Source organism: Crinia signifera, chromosome 12, assembly GCF_055691185.1.
Source record: "Crinia signifera chromosome 12, ASM5569118v1, whole genome shotgun sequence".
Lineage (NCBI taxonomy): Eukaryota > Metazoa > Chordata > Amphibia > Anura > Myobatrachidae > Crinia > Crinia signifera.
Window position 1 is genome coordinate 10221651 of NC_139228.1, and position 23471 is coordinate 10245121.

The 23471-nt window shown below is 47.5% G+C and overlaps 1 protein-coding gene and 1 long non-coding RNA gene across 4 annotated transcripts in view; both read right to left on the reverse strand.

The window, feature by feature from the left end:
- Positions 1–610: 610 nt before the first annotated feature.
- LOC146050598 (uncharacterized) lies at positions 611–7738 on the reverse strand. Its single transcript, XR_014466340.1, has 3 exons — positions 7324–7738; positions 5055–5163; positions 611–2333 (listed from the first exon to the last, which is right to left on the reverse strand). It is a non-coding gene; the product is annotated as an uncharacterized LOC146050598 (long non-coding RNA).
- Positions 7739–11439: 3701 nt separating this feature from the next.
- LOC146049359 (Fc receptor-like protein 5) overlaps positions 11440–23471 on the reverse strand; it is a 68994-nt gene continuing 56962 nt past the window's right edge. Inside the window, exons 8-15 of one of the 3 annotated variants that reach the window (XM_083165856.1) lie at positions 22099–22380; positions 21659–21976; positions 17019–17150; positions 16788–16815; positions 16157–16203; positions 14835–14903; positions 12296–12318; positions 11440–11667 (exon numbers count right to left, since the gene is read on the reverse strand). In XM_083165856.1, coding sequence (XP_083021982.1) covers positions 11545–11667; positions 12296–12318; positions 14835–14903; positions 16157–16203; positions 16788–16815; positions 17019–17150; positions 21659–21976; positions 22099–22380 — 1022 coding nt within the window. In that variant the 3' untranslated portion in view covers positions 11440–11544. Of the gene's footprint in view, positions 11668–12295; positions 12319–14834; positions 14904–16156; positions 16204–16787; positions 16816–17018; positions 17151–21658; positions 21977–22098; positions 22384–23471 lie in introns of all 3 variants that reach the window. The other 2 variants (XM_083165855.1, XM_083165857.1) reach the window with 2 other exon arrangements.

The following is a 23471-nucleotide window of genomic DNA, read 5'->3' on the forward strand; positions in this document are numbered from 1 at the left end:
AGCCTCCAGTATTGCTGTCTATGAGCACTATATTGGGCCATTACACTCAGGTAATAGAGAACACTAAGTAATGTCTCAGTTTCTATTGGGAAGACAGTCGGTAAGTGTGTTGTAGACGTGGAGTTCCTGGTGCAGCCTCACAGCTGTTACTTGCACCATGCTGGTCCCAGCAAGAATCTACAGGTGATTGTGTTTATCTTTTTTGAATTCCTTTTGAAGGTACTTAAAATAAAATCTGCGCCATGAAGCTGCCCCCCCTACTGGCAATGATGGGGTGTCCTAATTCAGGTCTCTGGGTATGGGACGTTCCCTGCATGTGCTGACTGTGCACCATCCGAGCTGCTGTCAGAGCGGATCATGGGCCCAATGGAATGATTTTCTGACTGGGAGTCGGTCTCAAGTTTTTATATTAACTTTGAAAAATCCTCTGCTCTCTCCCCCAGAGTGGGACGCACACAAGCTGCATATACAAGGGGTGTCCCGGGATAGACCAGCAGTTTTATACAATAGAAGAGAACTTTTGTTACATTTGTAATACCATTGTAAAAGACAAACGATTGAAACATGTAATAATCTGGTTTTATTTATATACTGACGTATATATGTACACAATTTGAATTGGCATTTGTATAACAAATGTGTGTCACATGACTTCAATAAAAAAAATAAAAAAAACTTTGCCCATCAAAAGGATTCGTGTTTGTTAAAAATGTGTTGTCGCAATGTGATGCAACTAAGGTGCACAAAGGGACTGTGCTGGGAAATGTGATACACAGATGGAGCCTTCCTCAGCTAGCCTCCTCTGGTGAGCCATGGCTTATTATCATCTATTGTTCTCAGCTGCAATACAATACATAGAACAATACATCAGGGGATTAGCAGAAGATTAAATCCGACAGCTCTGGCTCACTTAGTCCTATTAAAGGGACAGATGAGGATGGCTCCATCTCTAGTACACTTGCATGTGTGTGTGTGTGGGACTGGGTCTCCGCTCTGTACAGAAAGTGCTACAATGTGCAGCATTTCCCAATACAAGATCTCTTCTGCTCCGTATACAGACTCAGTCACACACAGTATAGATGTGTCCTCTTGCCCCGGCATATGCACACCTACAGCCTTTCTTCCTCATGTACACATCTCACCCAGTAACACAGACTGACGTGCTCCCCCTACTGGTATACCTAGGCCACGTCCAGAGAGGAAAGCCCAGCCCCACGTCCCCTCTACCACAGGACGGAGCACATCTCTGCCCCCCACAGGCACAAACTGACTCACCAAGTGACAGATACAGTATAAATGGGAGCGTTGTACAAATACAGCCACAGCCAGAAGCACGGTAACATATCCCCAGTGAGGTAGTAACATATTCCTACACCAATTACATATAATCTCACATCTTTAATCAGAGAGTATGCCAACATTATTTTGGGATACAGTAGTAACATTGGGTAATGCCATTGATGCAATGCAATTCAGGTAGCACAGTGTACAGATAGTATTACATTTGGGAGGTTGTAATGTCTGAACCCATTTATAATTAAAATTGTGAGTTGCCTGGTGTCTGACGAGATTTGATTTGTGTGTAAAACATTTCCCGCACTCAGAGCATGGGAAGAACTTCACCTGTGTGCATTCTGTGATGGATGACAAGTTTTGCTTTCTGCGTAAAATACGTTTCCCACACCCAGAACAGGGAAAGGGTCTCTCCCCTGTGTGATTTCTCTGATGTACTGTATGACAAGATTTGAATTCATGGTAAAACTCTTCCCGCACTCACTACATGAAAATCCCCTGTGTGCATACTCTGATGTATAATGAGACTTGATTTCAGCGTAAAACATTTCCATCCACTCAGAACATGAAAACGGTCTCTCACCGGTGTGCCTTTTCTTATGTTCCATAAGACCTGATTTGTATTTGAAACATTTCCCACACTTAGGACATGTGAACGGTTTTTCATCTGTGTGTATGTGTTCCCTGATGTCTACTAAGTTTTGATTTCTGTGTAAAACATTTCCCACACTCAGAACATGGAAACGCTCTCTCCCCTGTGTGACTTCCGTGAAGAGACCAATGTCCGTCCTCAGCACATGGAATCATTATATCCTATATATTATGACCTGTACTATATGTGTCAGTATTTACGTTACCAGGGGAACATGCCTCATGACTAGTGGGATCCAATGACTGATCTGCACTGAGCTGTAATGGCTGCATATTTCGGGTGTCCGGTATTTCTCCTGGAAAATCTTGCTTGATGTTATCTCCTATTCCAAAACCTGCTGAGGAAAGGAGTTGGCCCTTCAAGATATTCCCGCCTTTGCCTCCATCTGCTGGAAATAAAAATCTTATATTTAGTAGAGGCTTATAATACATACGTATGGGGCTGATTCAGCTCTAGCGCTGGCCATACATCAGAACGATTCCGACAGGTCATAAGATTGATTGTCTGCACATCATGTGGTATTTCGGTGCGATGCGTGGTCCCGCGGGTCGAGAGGTGCTGCACATATGATCAGCCAGGATGGCTTGCGGTTGAAGGCAGATCACATGTGTTTTATAGCGCATACGTTCAATCGATCATATGACCTGCATACGATGGTCGTTCTAATGTATGGCCAGCGTAAGGACACTACAACCATCTGTAATATGGTCACACAGGCCGCAATCACTAGGGAAATGTAACATCTCACTCTAAAGCCCCGTACACACACAGCAATTGTAGCCAGAATCGCCGGGGATATGGTCAGTGAGCGACCATCTCCCTGTGTGTACGTAGCTACTGTCGCCGGGAGTACGCTCCTGCAACCAGCGGCTTCCCCCATCAGTGTCTTGTTTTCATCAGCGACCATCGCTGGTTGCTGATGAGATGAATACTGCACACTCAGCAACTTGTTTGCTGAGCGATATATCGCTCAGCGACCCTTTGCTCTGTGTGGACAGAGCTTAACAGACATCTTGGAGCCTGACTAAGCATGTGGTCAGCAGCAGCAGGACAGGTATGAGAGGTAGGAGGGAGGAACCTGATAAGAGAACCACCCAATCAGGAAACTTCCCAAGGTGAGTAGAGAATTATGTGAATTTGGTAGGTTCTATAATACCCCTTTCACACCAGAAATGCAGAGACAAACCCAGGAATTAAATTCACACATGCTTTTGAAGCAGGGACAACCCAGGTTGGCACCTTTCACACTGAACCCGGGATGACCCTGCATTTAAAATGGCCTTATTTAGGCTCACATTAGATTATTAATAATTAAGTCACAAAACATTTGTAGTGTTTCAGCCTTTGTTTAATTGTATAAAACAAATTAAAAGGCATATAAAAGCATCTTCCCCTCTAATGATTAATAGCTCTCACCTCTTCATTTGTCCAAGACATGGCACACATTGCAGGCTTTAAGGGGTTAAAATGAACTTCTGGGGTCTGTGGTGCCACAGTCCCTGCACGCTGTATGCTGCCTCTGGGCATGTCTGTGAGTGTTCATCACAACAGGAAGTTGCCCTGCTAGCAAATCAGCACTAGCAGAGGCAGCACGGGAAGCAGGGACATGTCCCTGCACCTTTCACACCAGCCAGTAACCCTGGAAGGTCCCGGGAGCAACCCTGCTACTTAGCAGGGTTGAATTGCCGGCAAATTAACCCGGGAATTTGTCCCTGGAACCATTCACACCAGAGCTAGTCCCGGGTTGTTCCCGGACCCAACCCGGGAATTTAGGTTGGTGTGAAAGGGGTATAAGAGATAAAGAGATGGTATGCCAGCGCTCCAGATATGTGTGCTCAAAGGGGCTGCCGAGCTTGAGTTGTCCAAATGCAAAGGGTATAATAGTGCTGGTAGTAATGAAACTCTGCGCTCACCTTCTAATTCTGAAATAAATGTCTACCAACCTGTGGATTGTATAGTGTGTATGCCTATAATAGAAGGAAATGCGTGGAAAAGATGTAATAATAAATTATAGAAATGTTACTAATACTATGTGGGATAAGGGAGTGGGGAATGTCCTCTGGAGAGGAAAGTTCTAGTAATAAGTCTTGGTGTGACCCACAGGTAGGATACCACCACGTTTCTCACTAGGGGGAACGGGGTGTGAGGAGGGGGTCCTAAAGCTGTGGACACAAAAGTCAGTGTGCAGGGTGGGCCCTGTTGGGAATGGGGGTATCGACGGATCCCCTTACTTACCATAAGTCATGCAGGCAACTTATGTACCTCCCTGTGTGCAGCTGGGTCAATGAGTAAATATCGTCTGTGGTGAGTGGCAGATTCAGAAGGCAAAAACTGTTGGATGGTCAGGGTTGGGGCAAGTGGTGGCGTCCCACTTTTTACCTCTAACCCTTGTCGCGGTGGTCAGATGAAGAGAAGCCGTCTGCCGGTGACCAGAACGATGTGCCTGCGCATCCACAAACGCCTTGTGCATAACAGCGGGACTTTTGCCGACCACCGCGACAAGGGTTCGAGGTAAGAAGTGGGACACCACTACTTGCCCCAAACCTGACCATCCAACCTTTTTTGCCTTCTGAATCTGTCACTCACCACAGACGATATTTACTCATTGACCCGGCTGCACACAGGGAGGTACATAAGTTTTCCACGCATTTCCTTCTATTATTAGGCATACACACTATACAATCCACAGGTTGGTAGACATTTATTTCAGATTTAAAAGGTGAGCGCAGAGTTTCATTACTACCAGGTTCTATAAGAGGCTGCCCAGGTCAGCTCCTCTGGCTAAGAGGTAATACTCCGCCAAGGTACCTTGTGGAACGCATCAGCAGTCCTGTGTGCTCCGGTGTGGACCGATGCAATGTTACTCCTATGTGGAAGTATCTGTGACCCGATATGGATTACAGTAATGCGCTATCACTGCTGTGTGGAATCAGTGATGTCTCTCAGTGTGGAACCGTCTATAACTCCTGTGTGGAATACAACTCTATACTGAGACTGGCTGTATCCGGACGGCAGCCGGTGCTGCTTTTACCTCTTCTTCTGGTGTGTTATCATTACTGCGGTATCACCTGCTCAGTGTCTGGGGGAGTACAAGAAGTGTGTCACTCACCTGCGCTGATATCTGTAGGGATTTCCTCCTCCTTACAGGGCCGATCAGCCCTCACATACGTCTCTTCTTCTTCTAGAAGTTCTACTTTACTAGCAGCCAGGACGTCATCCTAATTATCCCAGAGACATAATATAGCATATAACTAATAATACCGTAACAATGAGCAATGGTCCCTGCTGTGTACAGACCCAGAGGCTGAGACACAGGAACATGTGATACTAGTACCGGGATCTTCCTGTAGCGTCTCCTCATCACAGCACAAACCAGGAGCAGGTTACACCAAGCACAGCTAATACCGAGCAGCCATACTGCCAGACACACACACCTCTATGTCTCAGTGTGCCATCGCTCCCACCTCTATGTCTCAGTGTGCAGTCACATACACCTCTATGTCTCAGTGTGCTGTCACATGCACCTCTATGTCTCAGTGTGCAGTCACACGCATCTCTATGTCTCAGCGTGCCGTCACACTCACCTCTATGTCTCAGTGTGCCATCACACGCACCTCTATGTCTCAGTGTGCCGTCACACGCACCTCTATGTCTCAGCATGCCATCACACGCACCTCTATGTCTCAGTGTGCCATCCCACGCACCTCTATGTCTCAGTGTGCCGTCACACGCACCTCCATGTCTCAGCATGCCATCACACGCACTTCTATGTCTCAGTGTGCCATCACACGCACCTCTATGTCTCAGTGTGCCATCACACGCACCTCTATGTCTCAGTGTGCTGTCACATGCACCTCTATGTCTCAGTGTGCCATCACACGCACCTCTATGTCTCAGTGTGCCATCGCTCCCACCTCTATGTCTCAGCGTGCCGTCACACGCACCTCTATGTCTCAGTGTGCCGTCACAGTCATCTCTATGTCTCAGTGTGCCATCCCACGCACCTCTATGTCTCAGTGTGCCGTCACACGCACCTCTATGTCTCAGTGTGTCATCACACGCACCTCTATGTCTCAGTGTGCCGTCACACGTGCCTCTATGTCTCAGCACACGTCACATGCACCTCTATGTCTCAGTGTGCCCGCACACGCACCTCTATGTCTCAGTGTGCCCCCACACGCACCTCTATGTCTCAGTGTGCCATCACACGCACCTCTATGTCTCAGTGTGCCATCACACGCACTTCTATGTCTCAGTGTGCCATCACACGCACCTCTTTGTCTCAGTGTGCCATCACACGCACCTCCATGTTTCAGTGTGCCATCACACGCACCTCCATGTCTCAGTGTGCCGTCACACCCACCTCTATGTCTCAGTGTGCCATCGCTCCCACCTCTATGTCTCAGTGTGCAGTCACACGCACCTCCATGTCTCAGTGTGCCGTCACACGCACCTATATGTCTCAGCGTGCCGTCACACGCACCTCTATGTCTCAGCGTGCCGTCACACGTGCCTCTATGTCTTAGTGTGCAGTCACACACACCTCTATGTCTCAGCACATGTCACACGCACCTCTATGTCTCAGTGTGCCGTCACACGCACCTCTATGTCTCAGTGTGCCGTCACACACGCCTCTGTCTCAGCACACGTCACATGCACCTCTATGTCTCAGCGTGCCGTCACACGCACCTCCATGTCTCAGTGTGCCGTCACACGAACTTATATGTCTAAGCGTGCCGTTACACGCACCTATATGTCTCAGCGTGCCGTCACACGTGCCTCTATGTCTTAGTGTGCCGTCACATGCACCTCTATGTCTCAGCACACGTCACATGCACCTCTATGTCTCAGTGTGCCGTCACACGCACCTCTATGTCTCAGCACACGTCACATGCACCTCTATATCTCAGTGTGCCGTCACACGCACCTCTGTGTCAGGTCAACTTAGATATGCGTGCACATTCGCCAGGAAGTGGACAGGCAGATGACATCCGGAGAGGTCAGCTGCCCGCCCCCATCACCCATGTCACAGGCCAATTACCATGGGAGTGGCACATGGGCGCGACTATCCGCCTGTTGCCCCATGCCCGCAGTCTTGGGTGCATACGCAGGGCAAACGTTCTGTTCGCCGTGGTCGCACACACCCTGTGTATGCACTTGCACACCAACATTGGTCCCCCAATGCAAACGCACTGGGATGGGAATTATTCCGAATAAACCCCACAGTGTGGGGACCACCACTGTAGACTGTGCCTTCATTCCATGTTGAATCACATACACACTGATATCTAACCATCTGTAATTGTGACGACATATTTGAGCCCCCAATAATCACCGATCTAATTATCTGGTCACTTAGAGAAAGTCTCGGTACTCACAGATGATGATGGCGGATACCAGGACGGACATGGCGACTGCTCAGCATGTGCCGTATACCAGTCTCGGCTCTGTATACCGACACTAATCACTTCCCCTTTTCTATTCAGATTTTTACTTATGATTTAGAAGAACCCAAAGAACAGGAACGACATCCTCTATTACTGCGGCGTGCCATGCAGATCATGCCCACATCTGTGCTGCAGTGTATGGGTATATCGTGCAGCCCCTGGTCCCATTCAGGTGCACTGTGTAGCTCATTGTATGGTCAGCCGAAGACCTCCCGCTGGCTCCACGTCCCCCAGAAATCTCAGCCTAAGACAGCTGTCACGAAAGTGTCCCACACTTGTGAATAAGCATGTCAGGGAGACTGTGACGGTGACACCTAGAGGTGCAGTCGTGTACTGCTACATCTGAGAGACACTCCATAATATGACCTGCATCCAAATGTAGATGAGCCCCAAAGCAGTCAGTAACATCTTCTACTGTACAGGGTGAAGTATAGACACCATACGTGTCAGGGCTTGTTTATGTGTTTTACATGTGGTTACATATAAGCGACCGTGAGAAACCTTATATAAAATGCTGCAGCCATAGGGATCACTGTGCCTTATGCCCAATGCAGGAGATGGTGCTGATGGTCCCATGTGAATATATACTGTATATCTATTTTTTTACCCCAAAAAAGTAATAGCCGCATAATATGGGTTAGGTGCAATCAGAGAGATTGCAGAATCTGCAGGGAGATCGCTGGTATTTCAGGGAGTCTTCTGCAGAATGCAGGAGGGGAGGCAGCTATGAAGTGTCCCCTGTCACAGTCATTACCACTGAGTCACTCCTGGCCTCCTCTGCTGAGCGCTTACCTTGTCAGTCTGTGCTGCAGCTGATTAGAGCACCTGGATCACTCTGATGATCTGCACCTACTGCCTGGCATCCATGTGTTCTGCTCTCCCCAGCAATCCTGGCCCGCTCATTGTTACCTGAATCTAAGCTCCTGTGATCTGACATAAGATTGTAGGGGAGATTTATCAAACCTAATAATAATAATACATATCCCCCAGAGTGATGATGGAGGAGGAGGCTTCATAGATGTTACACTAGAATTGGGGGGGAGAATTTGCCATTTATTGTAAAAAAAATAATGTATGTATGAGGATTCCTGTATATATGACAACACCTGGTTCCAGATGGCTACGTGGTCCAATCACAGCGGGAGATGCAGCAATCGTTGGTGAAAGATAAAATGGTGAGAGATAAAGTGCCAACCAATCAGCTCCGGTCATTATTTAAAAACATCGGTAAAGTGATGGAAGCGTGTGGCTGATACTTTATCTCTCTCCACTTTCTCTCTCCAATGTTTGATACAGCTTAATGTTTCATCATGCTTCCAACACATGGGCAGATGTCCCGCATCCCCCCCCCCCACACTGCTTCCTAGTGAAGCGCACCTGATGACCAGATTTTATTGGGAGTTGTGACCCTGCGAGGAGGGGGCGAGGCTATATGACACAGGCCTAGTGGCTGATGGCCTGAACTCGCCCTACAACGGTGCAAGCAGCATTTTTTTTCCTGGCAACTATGCAATGAGGGCCTGATTCACACCTGTTTGCTAGACTATGTATACTCGCAGCGTAGCGACTAGGTCAGCGTTGCCTCGCCAAACGCTCAGCCCCCCACCCCCTTGTTGCCCACCATCTCTCCCCTTCAGTAATAAAAGTCATTCTGAACAAATTTTTATTTCTGCCGCAGATCTCCGAAAAGGAGGTGGGCGCTGATGTCATGCGACATGTCAGCAGCCCGCTCCGAGCAGGCGTCGACATGCTTGCGCTCCCAGGGCAATGGCCAGCGTTTTCATGAGTACTCCCATAAAATGTTGGGCATTCCCCTGCTGCCGCTGCTCCAACTTACTGGGGATGAAATCATTTTGTATCCAAATATTTTTATCCGATCAAGGAACATGAAAAGGACTTGTGGAGTGCGATCAGGTCCATGTGATGACATAAAATCACACGTAGTCTCGCAATGCTCCTCTGGGAATGTTTTGGATGGCCAGGGTGGCTGCGTAGCCTTGGGGCATGGCTCTCCTTGGGTTGGGGTGGCTGCGTCGCCTTGGGGAGAAGCTCCCATTGTTTTGGGGTGGCTGTGTAGCCTTGGGGCACGGCTCTCCTTTGGTTGGGGTGGCTGCGTAGCCTTGGGGTGTGGCTCCCCTTGGGTTAGGGTGGCTGCGTAGCCTTGGGGCAAGGTTCCACTTGGGTTGGGGTGGCTGCATAGCTTTGGGGTGTGGGTCCCCTTGGGTTAGGGTGGCTGCGTAGCCTTGGGGCAAGGTTCCCCTTGGGTTGGGGTGGCTGCATAGCTTTGGGGTGTGGGTCCCCTTGGGTTAGGGTGGCTGCGTAGCCTTGGGGCAAGGTTCCCCTTGGGTTGGGGTGGCTGCATAGCTTTGGGGATGGCTCCCCTTGGGTTGGAGTGGCTGCATAGCCTTGGGATGCAGCTCCCCTTGTGTTGGGGTGGACTTGAAGGGTGGCTCCCCTTGGGTTGGGGTAGCTGCGTAGACTTGGGCGCAGCTCCCCTTGGGTTGTAGTGGCTGTGTAGCCTTGGGGTGCGGCTCCCCTTGGGTTGGGGTGGCAGCATAGCCTTGGGGCGCGGCTCCCCTTGGGTTGGGGTGACTGCGTTGTCTTGGGGTGCGGCTCCCCTTGGGTTGGAGTGGCTGCCTAACCATGGAGGGTGGCTCCACTTGGGTTGGAATGGCTGCGTAGCCTTGGGGTAGCACACAACATTTATTTAGAATGATTTAATTTTCCACCAATATTATACTTTCTAGCATTTTTAACACCTAGCATTTACTTCCTTCAAATTAATCCACTAATACTTTCGTTTTTCACTAGTGTGCTGCCCAGGGGTGTCTAGCTTTTGCCTGCCTTTTTGTGAACTGTGCCCCAGAATCCAACTTAGTATTAGGTACCCTCCTGAACTACGAAGTCTCCTAGACACTGGTTGTTGGGCTAGTATTTCTTGTCCAATAACTATACCAAGAACTTGATTATTGCTCGATATTATATAGCTTAATATGGTGGAGTGTGGACCAGCACTGTAGGTCTTTCTTTGTAAATACCTGTAATAACGGCCATGTCGGCATGTACTGGACAGCTGTGTGCGAACATTGACATACAGAAGTAAGTTAGGACACTCCTCCCATCCTGACATCGCTCAGCACGTTTACGTGTGCCCCATCTGCAGTGCAGCACGCCTTTTGTCCAACGGTCAAGTTACTGTTCTTGTGCTTTTAACCCAAAATCAGGCTTATACTGTATAATGTAAAGATTTACATGCAGTTACCCAATTAGACATGGTAGGGGTTGATGCATATGTTTGGTATTCATCATAAGACGGCCACATATACATATCCCTGCCAGCACTGTCCTGTCCCCTTCCCACTAATAGTAATCACTTAGGCAGCATCAATAATGGTACTCGTGTTGGTGATATTCAATAGGTGAGATTTAATAGGATGAGAGATTCAGAAAGTGAGACATTTGGTAATCATTTACACTGCAAGTGGCAATCATTTACACTGCAAAATCAAACTGGTATTGCAGTGTAAATGATTGCCACTTTAAAAAAACTGGAGATTTCTCACCAAATCTCTCACTTTCTGAATCTGTCATCCTATTAAATCTCACCCAGTGTGTCTAATAGTGCCCCTATCCCACATGAGCATAAGAAAAGGGGTGTGACGCTGCAGAGAGGGGCATGGTAAAAGCCCCGTGCTGACATCACTGGTGTGTCCACTATTCCAGGAGATGTTGGGCTCTCCGGAGATTCTACCAGCACTGATTGCTCCTTCTAAGAGATAGGAGCCATGTGCTGCAGGAGAATGGTCATACTGCAGCACCCCGCTCCTATCACTGTGGAGGAGCTGGTGTTTTGTTGTTACCCCTTAGGTGATATTTACCCTAGTGAGGTGCTGATTCCAGTTGGATATGCCCCTTTGAATCAGTATACAGCGGTCTCTATTCATACAGAACGTCTGTGAACGTTTTTTTAACAGTGAGTTACTGGAAACCAATTGTTTGCATGATATTATGTTTATCTAGTATTAAAAGCGCAGCAGCCTCTAACAGCACTCTGCAGGCCAGTGTTTATTACCATAAATACAACATGTACAGTATATGTCACCCAGCAGCGTCACCGAAATAATATAATCTCGGCTCCTGGGTCCCAATGTCCTAGAGCACTTTGGTGACGTTCTGGTAAATGTCGGTAGAGTCACTCATCTCGTTTTCGGTCGTCTGCATCTTCAAATGATCCCCAGAACGTTTAACTACGGCATACATCACGGAGACGTCATCCTGTGCGGAATATTCCCAAATAAGCCACAGATAAGACGTTACAACATAGCATAGACAAGTACAAAATACCATAATAAACAGCTAACACTGCTCCTTACCTCTGTGGGGGGAATTCAAGCGGTGGTAATTAGATGCCATCCGACGGAGCATCTCAAGCGTTGCTCTTTTTGCCGCTGGCGCTGACATTACTGCTATGTATAATATTGAGGGCTGGTAACTAGTGTATAAATAATCTGCGGATCAGATCACGCTCTTACCCCACACGCTCCCTATCACTGGATATTTTAAGCTCTGATTTAATTTATATTTTCCCACTCTATACATGTAGCGGAAACGTACTCCGTTCTTTTTCGCCAAACCGGTGCACCTTCCGATCTATCTTATTTGGTAACCAAAACACGTGAGAGCCAATGAGATGCCATTTTAGGTAAATCCAAACATAGGTTCCACCAGTTTGTCCATGACAGAACCTTCATCAGTACTGATACCCCAATAATCTATCACAAAGCACAATGTTGGCAGCGGTAGACTTTGCTCACAGATTTCAAAGTATAATCATGTTTCAGACTATTCCTACACTCCCACATATAACACCCGTGTCCGCATTTATCATTGCCACAATACTCACATCGGCTTTGGCAGCAGGGGCAGCTGTAGGGGAGACAGAAACACAGTATTTAGGGAATGTACTCCCATTTACATAGCCATTTCTATTAGTGACAACAAAAGTTTTATTGTTCCTCAGTGAGAAAAACAAAATAGCAATCTAGCAAATATGATACCTTTTAATGGCTAACAAAAATAAATGTTGTTAAAATGCAAGCTTTCGAGACTACTTAGGTCTCTTCCTCAGGCATGGTATAACAAGGTGTGTGAAGAAACACATATATATACACAGCAGAGTAGGAACAAGATGTGTTAGATGGACATTTTTAAGATCAAAACAAAACAAAATAACAGAATGAGCTTGTAAATTGAGTCCTTAATTAGTTTGTAGATAAGTAGTGTGAAAGTTTTATTGTCTCTAAGTTGATGACAGACCAGAGTTAGAGCTCCGATGCCCTCACTCTCTCTGGGCCAGTCTCCTCAGATGTTGTAGTGGGCCATAAATCCCTCGGATAGATTCAGTCCTGTGTTAAGGGTCATTAATTTGTATTCCCAGACCCTCCTATCCCTTTGTGATTTGAAATTTCCTTTTAGTATAATCACTTTCATATGATCCTGATTGTGTCCTGGGCTGCAGAAATGTTTGGCCACAGGAAAGTGTGTCTTTTTTTCCTTTATTGTGTGGCGATGGGACCTCATCCTTGCCTTAAGTTTTTGTCCTGTTTCTCCAACATACAGACCCCCAATAGGACATTTGGTGCACAGAATCAGGTACACTACATTGGTAGTAGAACATGTGAATTAGTGGCTGGCTGCTAGAAAGGAGAACTTACCATAAACCAAATCCATATCTGTAGCCGAACCCTCACCTCCTCCCCTACCGCAGCTTAACCCTAACCCCCCTCTCTGTAGCGGAACCATCACCTCCTCCCCCTACCGCAGCTTAACCCTAACCCCCCTCTCTGTAGCGGAACCCTCACCTCCTCCCCCTACCGCAGCTTAACCCTAACCCCCCTCTCTGTAGCGGAACCCTCACCTCCTCCCCCTACCGCAGCTTAACCCTAACCCCCCTCTCTGTAGCAGAACCCTCACCTCCTCCCCCTACCGCAGCTTAACCCTAACCCCCCTCTCTGTAGCGGAACCCTCACCTCCTCCCCCTACCGCAGCTTAACCCTAACCCCCCTCTCTGTAGCGGAACCATCACCTCCTCCCCCTACCGCAGCTTAACACTAACCCACTTCTCTGTAGCCGAACCCTCACCTCCTCCCCCTACCGCAGCTCAACACTAACCCCCTTCTCTGTAGCAGAGCCCTCACCTCCTCCCCCTACCGCAGCTCAACACTAACCCCCTTCTCTGTAGCCGAACCCTCACCTCCTCCCCCTACCACAGCTTAAACCTAACCCCCCTCTCTGTAGCGGAACCATCACCTCCTTCCCCTACCGCAGCTTAACACTAACCCCCTTCTCTGTAGCCAAACCCTCACCTCCTCCCCCTACCGCAGCTTAACACTAACCCCCTTCTCTGTAGCCGAACCCTCACCTCCTCCCCCTACCGCAGCTTAACCCTAACCCCCCTCTCTGTAGCGGAACCATCACCTCCTCCCCCTACCGCAGCTTAACACTAACCCCCTTCTCTGTAGCCGAACCCTCACCTCCTCCCCCTACCGCAGCTTAACCCTAAGTCCACTCACTAGTGCCTAAACCTAACCCATCCTTCCCCAGCCACATGCTACCACTCCCTGCATACTTACCGATCGGGATGCCGGTTGTCAGGATACCAGCGTTAAATCGGGATGCCAATGTTAGAATACCGATTTCCGGCATCCTGAGCACCAGGATGCTGACCCATCCCATGTAACCGTATCTGAGCAGAACTACTCTGGCTGGAACGTTCATCGCTCAGGTTCCGTAGCTGACAACTTTGTTGGAGCCGTTAAGGTTTCTAACTCCCTTACCGAAACAATGATTATGAGGTTTTATTATTACGTCCCCCAGACTTCGTGCCTGTAGTACACTACATGGTACCTCTCTACAGAAGGGTACCCCGATGATAGACAAAGTATTGGACTACAGTCAATAAGTCGACAGCATTTGGTCAACAAACATTAGGACAACAGATGAAAGGTCGACAATGCATAAGTACAGAAAGTTGACAGGTTCAAAAGTTTAACACGGGTTGACACACCAATGGTCAACACTTTTTCTTTTTGTAGGTAACTTTTTGTACCTATTGACCTTTTATCTGTCGACATTTTTGTATCTGTAAACCTAATGCATGTCAATCATATGTCGTTAACCTTTTGACTGTCTAGACATTTTAGATGTATTATACCACCCCCTGCAGAGATACGATGAAGGTGGTGGGTCTTGCCGTGATAAGGGTGGGAACTGTTAGGACAAGACCCCGGGATCTGACTCTAAAATATAACCTACTGTACAGTTCCAATGTTCCTAATGAAGATTATCCAACATGGAAGATCGTTGTTAAAGTGGCGTTTCCCTGTAGACTTAGTGATCGCAACGTGTACCGCCCTATGGTGTCAGGCGCACAACACACTCACCTTGTTTCCGATTGATGTCAATGTAGGCATAACATACTTCTTCATTGGCGCGGTTCTCCATGCAAGTTACTAACAGGGAAAGAAGAAACACAGCGTGAGCACTATAATCCATGCGGTTCTCTTTGTGGGGGAGAAGATGGGCCCTCATCAGGGGGACTGCCGGAGAGAAAGGGCCTGGGACTAGAGTCTAGGCAGTAAAGTTGTCATAAACTAATTTCCCATTTCCCTTGAAGAAATGTAGAGGTAGAGTCCTAGAAGATGGGAAGAGGAAAGGGCATAAGTGTAGATTGTAGATAAAGCGTACTCTCAGTATATGACTGGGGAAGTTACAGCTACATACAAGTTCCATGCTCAGGATCAGAGAGAGGATGGGTGGTTATTAATTACCTGGGAATGTTTGAAGTGTCTGAGGCGGAGAACAGCTGCTGCGGGGGAGAAATGCCCCCAATTTTCAGCATGGCCATGCATTACACAGATTTGGCCATGTGACATCACAGAACTGTGATCTCACAACCCATCTCGTGACATCCCAGAACTGTGATCTTACGTGACATCAAAGAACGGTGATCTTACGGGACATCACAGAACTATTATCTTACACCCCATCACGGGACATGACAGAACTGTGATCTCACACCCCATCACGGGACATGACAGAACTGTGATCTCACATCCCATCACGTGACATGACAGAACTGTGATCTCACATCCCATCACGTGACATCACAGAACTGTGATCTCACACCCCATCACGGGACATGACAGAACTGTGATCTCACATCCCATCACGTGACATGACAGAACTGTGATCTCACATCCCATCACGTGACATCACAGAACTGTGATCTCACACCCCATCACGGGACATGACAGAACTATTATCTTACACCCCATCACGTGACATCACATAACTATTATGTTACACCTCATCACGTGACATCACAGAACTGTGATCTTACACCCCATCACAGAACTGTGATCTTACACCCCATCACAAGACATGACAGAACTATTATATTACACCCCATCACGTGACATCACATAACTATTAGGTTACACCTCATCACGTGACATCACAGAACTGTGATCTCACACTCTGTCATGTCACATCACAGAGCTATTATCTTACACCCCATCACAGAACTGTGATCTCACATTCCATCACGTGACATCACAGAACTGTGATCTTACACCCCGTCAAGTGACATGGCATAACCCACTTTCCTGCTGTCACGTTGTGTATGAGCGGTGGGGAAGGTAGATTTATACACAGACACATAATTGTCAGGACACATACTGTAGCTCCTGGTCTGTTTCCTTACCGTAGCTGTATTCCCCCTGATCTTCCGTCATTGGTCTGTGTCCAGCCCTGCACGTGATACATCAGACATGGAGTCAGGCAGTGCAGGAATACAATGTTACACTGAACTATTTCCTGGTACTATGCAGCTTATTATGTTACTAAGACTTCAGCTCCAAGCAGCATGTCCCCAAGGTCGTGGGTTTGATTCCAACCAGAATCATATCTGTGTGGAGTTTGTATGGCCTCCGGCTCCCATGTTCTTTTTGTTTCCCTTCATGTACTTCGGCTTGTTAGTAAACCCATAAAAAATGAACCCTAATGTGTGCATCCAGGTGGTAGGTACAGCGCTGCGGAATATGTGTGCGCTATAGATATTACTGGGAAAAACTAAATGCATTTTATATCTTTAGACATAGGGGTAAATTTACTAAAGCTAATGAGCCAAGGTTACCCATAGCAACCAAACAGAGTTTGTATATCATTTCTCTATTCCATCCCAGAAAATTATAGACAGACTCGGATTGGTTGCTATGGGTAACTGCACCTATTTTTTTCATTTTTAGAAGCTTAATTATTTTATCATATAATATGCAATGATACATGTCATTTATGCTAAAAACCAAAAAGCAGCACACTCGCCCAATACTCACCCAGCCGCGGCTTTACCAAATGTCACATCTAAGGAGAGAAAACCACATGTGTACCATGTTACAGGCCAGCTACAATACATAGAATCACCTCTGTTTTTACTAAGATCAGCGCTGTCCAAATTCTATTTATACAGTCATATTTAATACAGACCAATATTCATTTTTGGTTATTTGGGACTCAGCGGCCGCTGCACAGTCGCAGAATCTATATAAAAACAAGGGTCACATAACCTGCGGGCGGCTGTTTCTGGTGGCAGCTTGCACATCGCGGAGCCAGTTTGTGTCTGTACACAAGGAGCAGGACAGTGAGGGTCAGAATGATCAGCAGCAGAATCCCAAGTGTCCCCCACAGCATACTCCTGGCTGTCAGAGAGGAACGTGTCATTATTAGTTAGTAGGAATGTAACAGGGATAAACAAAAACTCAGATTAATGAGGAATTTTTATTTATATAACCAATAAACCTAAAATCCATATAGCAGTATATACAGTAGGCTGATTAACCAATAGGCTGATTAGGATGCAGCCTAGGGCACCAGGAAGGGGGGGGGGCTTGCAGGTGAGGGTTTAGGAATAAAATGAAGGCCTAATTTGTTCCACACTCATTAGCTAACACCCATCCCAACGTAATGTGGTAAAGTTCTTAAGATGAATGCCAGTTGGATGCGCCAATGCTATTTACTGATGGAAACATTACTTTATTTACATTGTGCTCACTGGCGTAACTATAGCACCGCAGGCCCCGCCACCGCGCGGGGGGGGCGCTGTGCATATGGGGGCGCCGGGGGCTGCGGTGCTATAGTTACACCTCCCCCCAATCCCCCGCAGGCTTACCTATTTCGCTGGCCCGGCGGCTCCGTTCTTCTGCTGAGGACCACCACAAAATGGCCGCCCCCATATAGCAGACTGTTCTCTGAAACTGTCTGCTGTATGGGGGCGGCCATTTTGTGGTGGTCCTCAGCAGAAGAACGGAGCCGCCGGGACCAGCGTGAAAGGTAAGGCTGCGGGGGATTGGGGGGGCTTTGAATGGGCGGCGGGGGGCGCCCCCCCCCTAACGGCGGGGGGGCGCCCAAAACGTAGCTACGCCGCTGATTGTGCTACAGCGCCAGCCGGGCAGCCTAAAGCCAAAGTCTCCGTCACACGCCACAAACATTAGATCCTACATGCCAGGTGTATAACCTTCACTACCTGCACATGGGCAGTATGACTGGTGAGTCCCTAAGCGCCCATACATTACATCTGTATGCGAATCTGTATGCGATATATAAGAAACTGTTAATAAATAAATAAATTACATGGGAAGCTTCATGTGTATTAGCCTAGGGCACCTGGAACCTTTCATCAGGCCCCTGGTAGATATAATTTCCCTGGTCTGAAGTCTCCTCAGATAGTGTCCCTGGTCTATTGTCTCCTCAGATAGTGTCCCCGGTCTATAGTCTCCTCAGATAGTGTCCCCGGTCTATAGTCTCCTCAGATAGTGTCCCTGGTCTATAGTCTCCTCAGATAGTGTCCTTGGTCTGTAGTCTCCTCAGATAGTGTCCCTGGTCTGTAGTCTCCTCAGATAGTGTCCCTGGTCTGTAGTCTCCTCAGATAGTGTCCCAGGTCTGTAGTCTCCTCAGATCGTGTCCCTGGTCTGTAGTCTCCTCAGATAGTGTCCCTGGTCTATAGTCTCCTCAGATAGTGTCCCTGGTCTATAGTCTCATCAGATAGTGTTCACAGATAGTGTCCCTGGTCTATAGTCTCATCAGATAGTGTCCCTGGTCTGTAGTCTCCTCAGATAGTCTCCCTGGTCTATAGTCTCCTCAGATAGTGTCCCTGGTCTATAGTCTCATCAGATAGTGTCCCTGGTCTGTAGTCTCCTCAGATAGTGTCCCTGGTCTATAGTCTCCTCAGATAGTGTCCCTGGTCTATATCCTCATCAGATAGTGTCCCTGGTCTGTAGTCTCCTCAGATAGTGTCCCTGGTCTATAGTCTCATCAGATAGTGTTCACAGATAGTGTCCCTGGTCTATAGTCTACTCAGATAGTGTCCCCGGTCTATAGTCTCCTCAGATAGTGTCCCTGGTCTATAGTCTCATCAGATAGTGTCCCTGGTCTGTAGTCTCCTCAGATAGTGTCCCTGGTCTATAGTCTCCTCAGATAGTGTCCCTGGTCTATATCCTCATCAGATAGTGTCCCTGGTCTGTAGTCTCCTCAGATAGTGTCCCTGGTCTATAGTCTCATCAGATAGTGTTCACAGATAGTGTCCCTGGTCTATAGTCTACTCAGATAGTGTCCCCGGTCTATAGTCTCCTCAGATAGTGTCCCTGGTCTATTGTCTCCTCAGATAGTGTCCCTGGTCTATTGTCTCCTCAGATAGTGTCCCTGGTCTATTGTCTCCTCAGATAGTGTAATATGTGTATCCTCTCTCTTTACAGTTCTCTATCCTCATATTGGGGGAAATTTACCAAAATGGATTTGTAAAAAATAGGTGTATTCGTAGGCAGAAATACACCTATTTTTTACACATTTGTATTTTCGGGATTTACAATCCCGAAAATACAACAATTCGTATTCCTAAAGATGGAACATTCGTATTTGTATTTACAAATACGAATGTCTACACCATCGATAGAATAAGACAGAAATCACCATTCAAAAGAATGGTGGTTCCTGATGTACTAAGCAGCCGTACTGATAATACGGCTGCTAAGTGGTGTAAAACACCCACGCAAATACGACAGGAAAATACACCTTGCTTTCCCTGTCGTATTTGGCTTTAGCCTGCACGGATCAGTCAGATCCGTGCAGGCTGCAGTGTAAAAAATAGAAAAAATAAATAAATATAAAAAAAAGCAAAAAACAGCGTGGGGTCCCCCCCACAGCTGTAACCAGCACCAGGCTGACGGAGCCGGGGCCGGTAATTAAAAATCAGGGAATCCGACAAATAGGGGTTCCCCGATTTTTAACAACCAGCCCCAGGCTCCAGGTCCGGGGCTGGTTCCCAAAATACGGGGGACAAAATGACTAGGGGTCCCCCGTATTTTAAGAACCAGCCCCAGGCCAAACCAGCCAGCAGGGTAATGTCACAGCCGGGGGACACTTATTATATAAGGTCCCGCGGCCAAAACATTAACCCCCTGACCAGTCAGCCTGGCCAGGGGCCCTGGGGGAGTGGGGACCCCCCCAACAAAGGGGTCCCCCCCCTCCAGGACTTACCTGACCAGGCTGAAGCCTGGTGCTGTCCTCGATGCCCCTGGGCGGTGGGCATCGAGCTGATAGTGGTGTAAAAAATAGAACAATCTATTGTCTAATACTGGGGCACTATGAGTCCCAGCAAGCCTCCCCGCAAGCTGGGACTTGGAGAACCACAAGTCCCAGCCTGCGGGGCATTAAAGGGCCCACTGGGTCTTGTAGTTCCACAGTATTAAAAATAGTAAAATAAAACACACTGACACACACTTAAAATAAAACTTTAATACATACAAAGCCCTTACATACTAATACTTACCTATCTTCTTCCCATAGGTAGCCCTGGTCCTGATGTCCTGCAGTCCTGTGTCGGCGTTCTGGTCCATGTTGACGTCGCTGTCCATGACGGCGATGGCGTCGGCGTCCGGAGTCCGACGAAATCCATGTGGGAACCTATGGAAGGAAACCATACTCACCTGTCCCAGGGCGACATAGTCCAGGGATGGGTCTTTGCAAAAAAACAAACCGACACGCGAAACCAGACCGGACAGCTGAGAGCCGCACGGTGTTTGTGTACATCGTGCGGCTCCGCCTCCCGAATGCCGCTATTGGCCGCCTTGCCGCAATACTGTGGAACTACAAGACCCAGCGGGCCCTTTAATGCCCCGCAGGCTGGGACTTGTGGTTCTCCAAGTCCCAGCTTGCGGGGGAGGCTTGCTGGGACTCATAGTGCCCCAGTATTAGACAATAGATTATTCTATTTTTTACACCACTATCAGCTCGATGCCCACCGCCCAGGGGCATCGAGGACAGCACCAGGCTTCAGCCTGGTCAGGTAAGTCCTGGAGGGGGGGGACCCCTTTATTGGGGGGGTCCCCACTCCCCCAGGGCCCCTGGCCAGGCTGACTGGTCAGGGGGTTCATGTTTTGGCCGCGGGACCTTATATAATAAGTGTCCCCTGGCTGTGACATTACCCTGCTGGCTGGTTTGGCCTGGGGCTGGTTCTTAAAATACGGGGGACCCCTAGTCATTTTGTCCCCCGTATTTTGGGAACCGGACCTGGAGCCTGGGGCTGGTTGTTAAAAATCGGGGGAACCCCTATTTGTCGGGTTCCCTGATTTTTAATTACCGGCCCCGGCTCCTTCAACCTGGTGCTGGTTACAGCTGTGGGGGGGACCCCAGTCGTATCTGACTGCTTTGTAATTTCCCCTCCGGAACACGACTTTGCATACGACTTAAACAGTCGTATGCAGCCGTAGGGGAAATATCAATACGAAAAACTAGGTTTTTCATATTGGTAAATTTCCCCCATTATGGTCAGGATGGGAAGGTGACCAGGCCAATAAAACACAGTTCTATTAGAATAACATAATCTTGGTCGACCTTTTGACTGTCAACCTTTCAATTGACAACCTAATGCTTTTGTCGACCTTAGCCATGTAGATCTATTTCATGTGTTGTCCTAAGTCATGTTGATATTTAGTGGTCAACCTAATGTATGTCATCCTTCATAGTGTCCGTATCCCGCTGGAGCAGTTTGACGCTATTATTATCTATTATTGTGTTGTATTGTTTGTCTTGATCTCCACTGTCCTGTCATTTTCCCCATATACAGTATCTGGCTTATGTTGTTACATATATACTGTTATGGCTATAGACTCTACCAAGGCTCAGACAGATCTTGTGGGAGAAGAAGACTTACCAGCTGGACTCTGTCCTGGGACGTAGATGTCCTGAATGTTACTGAGCACAGAGAAGGTTGTGTTGGACGCCGGTATGATGCTGGCGTTACACCGGTAGGTTCCTGTATGATGATGTGCGAGGGAGCCTATGTATAGCACGGCCCCCTGGTCTCTCAGCTGGTAGATGGCAGAGTCTTCCTTTACCACCTCATCGTTGTGTAACCATGAGAAAGAGGGACAGGAACCGTGCTTTATAGAACAGGTCAAAGTTACGGAGCTTCCAATCACAACGCCTGCACCCTCATTATCCATGGCGATAGTCACATTCACCACTGGGGCTGTCAAAGGGCAAAGGTTCTGGTAAATAGTGTAATAACAACCATATCATACATCTGGCATTACATACACTGTACATGTCCTCTTACTTGGATACATCCCAGGTGTCCCAGCCGGTACTCACCCATAACAAGCAGATGGACTGTATGACTGCCTTGCTGTCCGGGGAAGTAATCATTGGCAGCATCACAGTGATAGGGACCAGCCATGGTCAGTGAGGAGATGCTCAGTCTCAGCTCTGCCACCTTCTGGTCAGGCACAGTGATAGCACCTAGCAGTGTCCTGTTGTGGTAATACCGGTAGTGTATAGGTAGGGAGCCTTCCCTGGACTTACACAGAAGCACGACCTCACCACCCACCGACACCTCTTCTGGTATCAGCTGTAGCTGAGGTTCATCCACTCCAACTGCTGACAGAGGTCAAATAATAAGATTAGATTAGTCACTGACTAAGGAGAATATTTACTAAACAGTGTTCTCTCATAGCATCTGTTGGTTGGGAGTTGCGGCAACAGGATTTGAATCCACTATGATATGAAATGCAAATCACTCCTGATTACTAAATGTACATCTATGGGGGGGATTCAACTAGGCGCTGCATTCACCCTGCAGCAAACTGAATGTGCTGCCTGATTCCATTAGCTGCGGTAACCCTGAGCAATACACCATAGAGGTCGGCTATTTCCCCATAGCCTCAGGAGCAGCAGATGGCGCATTATCACATCCAGGAAACTCAGAGGTTCCGGCACATTGCTCAGGACGCGCTAACCCGTGGTTCACATGCGGAGAAATTGGCAATTAATGAAATAGTTGTGGGTGTGAAACCAGAGATATTCCCTGCGCTGCGATAGTCTGCGTCTAATGGGATAAACCCGAAGGATTTAAGACTAAAATAACATTGTCACAAGGAAATACAGAGTTCTACAAAGTACAACAGCGATAACAACTACAAATGGGAAATAGGTTTTAAAAGCACTTTAATTCAATTAGTCCTGTTAATCTAACATAGGTGAAAAAGGGTATGAGTGTGACATGTATGTATGTATGTATGTATGTGTATGAGTGTGACATGTATGTATGTGTATGAGTGTGACATGTATGTATATATGTGTGTGTGTATGAGTGTGACATGTATGTATGTATGTATGTGTGTGTATGAGTGTGACATGTATGTATGTGTGTGTGTGTGTGTGTGTATGAGTGTGACATGTTTGTATGTATGTATGTATGTGTATGAGTGTGACATGTATGTATGTATGTATGTATGTATGTGTGTATGAGTGTGACATGTATGTATGTATGTATGTATGTATGTATGTGTATTAGTGTGACATGTATGTATGTGTGTATGTATGAGTGTGACGTGTGTGAGAATGACATGTGCGTAAGACATGTATGTGAGTATGTATGAGTTTATGTATACATGAGAGTGAAGTGTGTGTGTAAGATAAGTATGTGTGTGTGTGTATGAGAGTGATGTATATATGTATGAGTTTAC